The sequence below is a fragment of the Agrilus planipennis genome, unplaced genomic scaffold (genome assembly GCF_000699045.2).
Source record: "Agrilus planipennis isolate EAB-ADULT unplaced genomic scaffold, Apla_2.0 scaffold44, whole genome shotgun sequence".
NCBI lineage: Eukaryota > Metazoa > Arthropoda > Insecta > Coleoptera > Buprestidae > Agrilus > Agrilus planipennis.
Genome location: NW_020438939.1, coordinates 768,176 through 773,258, shown reverse-complemented (window position 1 = coordinate 773,258; position 5,083 = coordinate 768,176). Strand labels below are relative to the sequence as shown.

The 5,083-nt window shown below is 29.4% G+C and overlaps 1 protein-coding gene across 1 annotated transcript; it reads right to left on the bottom strand.

Moving 5' to 3' along the window:
* Window positions 1-1,482: 1,482 nt before the first annotated feature.
* On the bottom strand, window positions 1,483-4,361 carry LOC108733470 (GTP-binding protein Rit2). The gene is made up of 4 exons (XM_018464643.2): window positions 4,013-4,361; window positions 3,800-3,856; window positions 3,638-3,711; window positions 1,483-3,196 (listed from the first exon to the last, which is right to left on the bottom strand). Exons 1-4 carry the CDS (start codon window positions 4,209-4,211, stop codon window positions 2,762-2,764), a joined length of 765 nt encoding a protein of 254 aa, XP_018320145.1. The 5' UTR covers window positions 4,212-4,361; the 3' UTR covers window positions 1,483-2,761.
* Window positions 4,362-5,083: the final 722 nt, after the last annotated feature.

Here is a 5,083-nt window from a genome sequence, read left to right as displayed (position 1 = left end):
ATTTACAAAAATTTAATATTTACAGAGGAGATTCGCTCATACAGCAACAAGTATTATTAGACAAAATATAAGTAGATATTAACACAAAAAATGCGATTTCTTTAATTATTATTTAAAGACACTTTTGGTCCAGTTAATTGAGGAGATTTATTAAAAAATGACAAACATAACTTACTCTACCAATAAAATTGTTAATCTTTGTGCATTATTAGTAAAAAAAAACATTAAATAAATAATTTTACGGCAGTGAAAACAGATATTTTAGCAAACAAGAAAACGTTAGCAATAATACTAATACGTGTTTAGTAATACTGTTAAAATCAAATACTTACAACAAGAAAGGAGGTAACACTTTCAAGATAAGTAATAATTTATAATTTTTAATCATTTCACTTATCGACTTTTTTTAGTATTTTTCACAAATGTACGAATAAACAATAAACAAGCACATAGGTATTTGTATAACGATACTAACAGTAGGTACTAACAGCTGTTTCTTTCTAAAATTCTATTTATTCATGAATGATAAAATTCATTCATCTGATTATACAAATTATTACATTTTATTGCTAGAACATTTATTTCTTCATTTCGTAATCAAAACTACCTATAACATTGCTATAAACAATAATTATCAGGTGCATATATAAGGAGTAATGCAACTCATATATCCTCCCTTGTACGACACTAAATAGTTGTTTTTAGTAAGTGGAGGTGAAGATAAAAAATCGAAGCTAATGCAATCTAACCTAACAGAATTCTAATTTAATCAAACATAAAATTATTTGGGTTCTCACATGCATACAATTATAATTTTTAATCTTCACCTCTGTCCTTATTTAACTTGTTTAGTGTTTTACAACCTCGTCCTATCCTTTTCCCTGCGTACATGAGGTGATCCCATCAGCCGCACAATTCGAATATTTAAGCTATTTACACACCTGATTCTATTATTTATTTAGTGAGTATCTACCTTTTGTATAAATGAAGTACACTCAAGAAAATATTATACAATGTGTATGACTTTGATTTGAAATATGCGTCAAAAAAATACAAATACAATACGCACTTAGAGTCGACATTGTTTACTAATTGTTACAACTACAACATGTATATAAAAAACTGCAACAGCCCCAAATGATAGCAGCCCTAACATATGACACCTTAATCCTCGTATTTTGTTGGTAATAAATATCTAAAACAATTTTTTTTATAACAGTGACTAGACAATTAAAGCAGCAACGATGTTATTACAACTCGTACCACATATAGATTTGTGAAAATAAAGAAAAGTAATAAAAAAGGGTAGCGCGAAAATATGTGATTTTTTGATTGATTTAACGAATTCTAAATCAAAAAGGAACAACCTCGCAATGTAAAACATATTTTTAGAATTTTCAGGAACATTTATATACTCTTGGCCAGTAATTTATTAAAACTACCATTATGCCTTATGTGGTTTCAATCTTTCGATATTATCTNACTAATTATTTAAAAAAATTAATTCGTTATACTTATTCTGTTAATTCATAACATTTAGAATCACTCCAATAGTTAACTAAATACAATTATTTTGGTAGGCACAATTTGTTTGTATTTTACCATTATTACCGATATATTTCATATTGAGTAAATATAAGTACTAACTCTTTTAATTCAGATTATAATAGATTCTTATGCATTTCTAGGAAAATCTCTCTCACTCCTAAATCTTATAAATTATTATACTAAGCGTAAGAAACAAATATTAATAAATAAAAAGTTTGTTGGACAGCATTAAACTCGTTGCTATTGCGACCATTTTTATACTCTATCGACCCTAGACCTTTGATTAACTGATAATTTTATTATCTCGCAAAACAACTAATATATCTACGACCCTGTATGCATTTTGCAGGTTCAATTAAAAACAGTCTTTAAATGTTGTTCAATAGAGAAAAAAGTAACTTGTAGTTAAAAAATAAGCAAAAGCTAAATAAAGGCATTCGTATGTAATAAAATGTGCGCAAATTTACTACTAATGACTATGTTCTCTTATGATACAATAAGCACAATTTGCAATAATTTAATTTTTGCCTCGTTAATTTGATTACAACAAGAACAATTACTGTACATACATTAATATGTATATCGGGTACTATTCCTCAGTGACTTAGAAAGAAAAAATTATATAGGAAACCAAGAAAATCATAAATTCACGCTCGTCAAAAAATAAGAAAATTCCTAATACTTTACTCCTACACGTGCTTTTAAATTTTTTTGGCATCCTTGCATACTTTCAAACTAACATTGTCGTGAAACGTCCTGTATGTATAATTAATAAATGTCATCATTGTCATTAAATTAATAGCAAAAAGTTATTTGTTTTAATAAATAAACCATACGCCACCTAAATTTTTATCATACTGAATAAATACTAGATGCTCATTAACTCATTAATTAAACCTAAGGTATCCGTTTAAAAAAATGTAAAATTGAAACCTAATTAACTATATATCGTAGCTAAAATGGCCAATGTTTCGGAATCACTATTTTCAACCTAAGTCTTTTAAAAGTTTTCAGTTTTGTCTCTACCATAGTCCATAAAAGAAATCAAAAGCAAACTAAATGTGTTTGTTGCAAGTTATAAATACCGGAAACAATTCCGAACATTTTAATACATCGTTATCAAAACTTTAATATCGAAGCAACCCTATGTGCAATTAATATTAGGACAATTTCGTCCGGTAACATTAAACAATAAAAAAAAAAACGCTTTTAACTAAATGTTACGTTTGCGTCTAAAAACAAGAGCTAAAATACTTCTAAGTCGCCACCATTTACTTAAACGCCTCGGTTTTCTACTTGAACCGTCTGTAAGCCCTAATTTCTGTCTCTCTTTGGCTCTAATTTCTCTGACTAGAGTGTGAAACGCGTCATCGACGAATGTCCTCAATGCCGCTGACGTTTCATAAAAAGGGCATCCAAATTGTTTCGCTAACGTCTTACCCTCCTCTGTAGACACTTTTCTTTGCATTTGCAAATCGAATTTGTTACCTATAAGAACGAGAGGTATGTCTTCGTTGGCACGAACTTTCTGAATCAATTTTCTGTATTCAAGTGCTTCTTGGAAGCTGTGTCGATCAGTCACGCTGTAACAAATTAAAAAACCTTCTCCACAACGCATATACTGATCACGCATTGCTGTAAACTCAACCTGAAATAAACCAAAATACTGGTTACTTAAAAATTAATTATTGGTTTACTCAGTTTATTTTTATCTATTTTCAGAAATATAAATTGTTAAAAGCAAGTTCGAATATCAAATATCTATTATAATTCCCGTTTTTCGTTAATATTGTATTAGAATGAAATGTTTGAACTATTCAGGTGAAAAACTATTTTTATTACGTTTTGCTCAACAGTTTGACGGCTTATTTACAGTAATTGTAAAGTTAAAACATAGTGACTTCAATCAGCCTTTCTAAATCACTATCCAGATAATGTTACCAAAAAGTTGAAATAACCATATTTTTGATATCTTTGAAAGGTCACTAAGCTGTTGGCAGAAATGCAGTCAATATATATATATAAAAAAAAATATTTTACCTGAATCAAACCTTTCGTTATATTAAGTACTATATTTATTATTGTTTACCTGTCCAGCTGTATCCAATATATCCAATAATGCAGGTTCACCATCTATTACAGCTTGCTGTTGGTAAGAATCCTCTAATAAAAATATAAAGATTTTTAATAAAAAGCTAATTTAAGTATTAAGATATGCATTTACATTTCAGAATCTGTTAATATAACTTACCAATGGTAGGATCATGGTAATCGAGAAAACTATGGCTAACAAACTGAAGGGTAACTGCTGTAATAAACCAAATTATTCTCTGTTAAAATTAGAATTATACGCACATAGACCACCTATTAAAATTAACAACTAGAAGTATGCATAATATTTAACAGTGACGTATTGTAGGTAAGAAATTTGCCTATGATTTTAAACAAAGCAGACGGCCCTTACCTGATTTCCCAACACCTCCATCACCAAGTACCACAATTTTGTACACTCTTACTCCACCTCTGGTAGTGTGTAAGCTGTTTTCTGGTGCTATCTTTTGACTTTCAGATCCAGAATCTTTGCCATTTCGTCTAGAATCTTGCCTCAAAAGTTTGTTCTTCTTTTTCTGCCCACTACAACCCGGCGTCATTTCTCCAGCCATGAGGCTTTTATAGGTCTCAATAGCTCCTCATAAACGTTTTAAAATTACTTTACTTTCCATTCGTCCAGGAACCGCTTTAATATGAATTAAGAAAAATTAAATCCCATTCAACTAATAACCCGTCCCTTCTGTTTACATCATACCCATAGATAATAGATACACAAAGGGTAATAGATGGTCAACTCGAAACGCGCCGATTTGCGCGCCCTCCGGCAGGTTTAGTCACAACTAAATAAAAAAGGCGCGCACTTTAAATGTGCTAGTTATTTACTGTTTTTCGTAATGTGCAAGTTAAAGTGAAAAATGGATAAGAAACAATGTAATTTCCTTTTTTATAAAAGAAAACACATTGTTTCTTTGTAAAAAAGGAAATACATTGTTACTTGTCCATTTTTCACCTTAACATAAAAACTTGCGAATTTATAAGTGTAAAAGTAATAATAAGTGAAAGAATAGTAAAAGAAATTTATTGAATGTAACAAATAAACTTGTACAAAATAAATTATTATGTAACTTCAACAGACAATCGGCCAAATAGAAAAGGCCACAAAATAGAAGAAACAGTAATACAGTTTAACTTAATAGTAACATTAAATTTTTAACAACTTTCAGTAGATAACTAAAACCTTTCAATAATGTACTATAAACATTTTCAACACAATTTTAATTAAATATTACTAAGATAATTATTAATGAAGGTAAAAAATCGTTAAGTTGTGGCAACTTACGTGTTCAGATAGAAATTGATGCAGAACACTGAATATTGAAGAAAAGGGGTTGTAAACAATTCCAAATTAGTGGGTAGTAGAATATGGTTATTCTGTCCACCTGAGAACACCAGCAAAAGTCACTGCATCGTTTCTTTTTTTTTT

What these genes read in the sequence shown, in the direction of transcription:
- LOC108733470 (XM_018464643.2), bottom strand. Translation starts at nt 4,211, where the DNA reads ATGGCTGGAGAAATGACGCCGGGTTGTAGTGGGCAGAAAAAGAAGAAC. An exon ending in TGGAGGTGTTGGGAAATCAG is followed by an intron (nt 3,857 to 4,012) that starts GTAAGGGCCGTC and finishes GGTTTATTACAG; the next exon opens with CAGTTACCCTTCAGTTTGTT. An exon ending in TATTGGATACAGCTGGACAG is followed by an intron (nt 3,197 to 3,637) that starts GTAAACAATAAT and finishes GGTTTATTTCAG; the next exon opens with GTTGAGTTTACAGCAATGCG.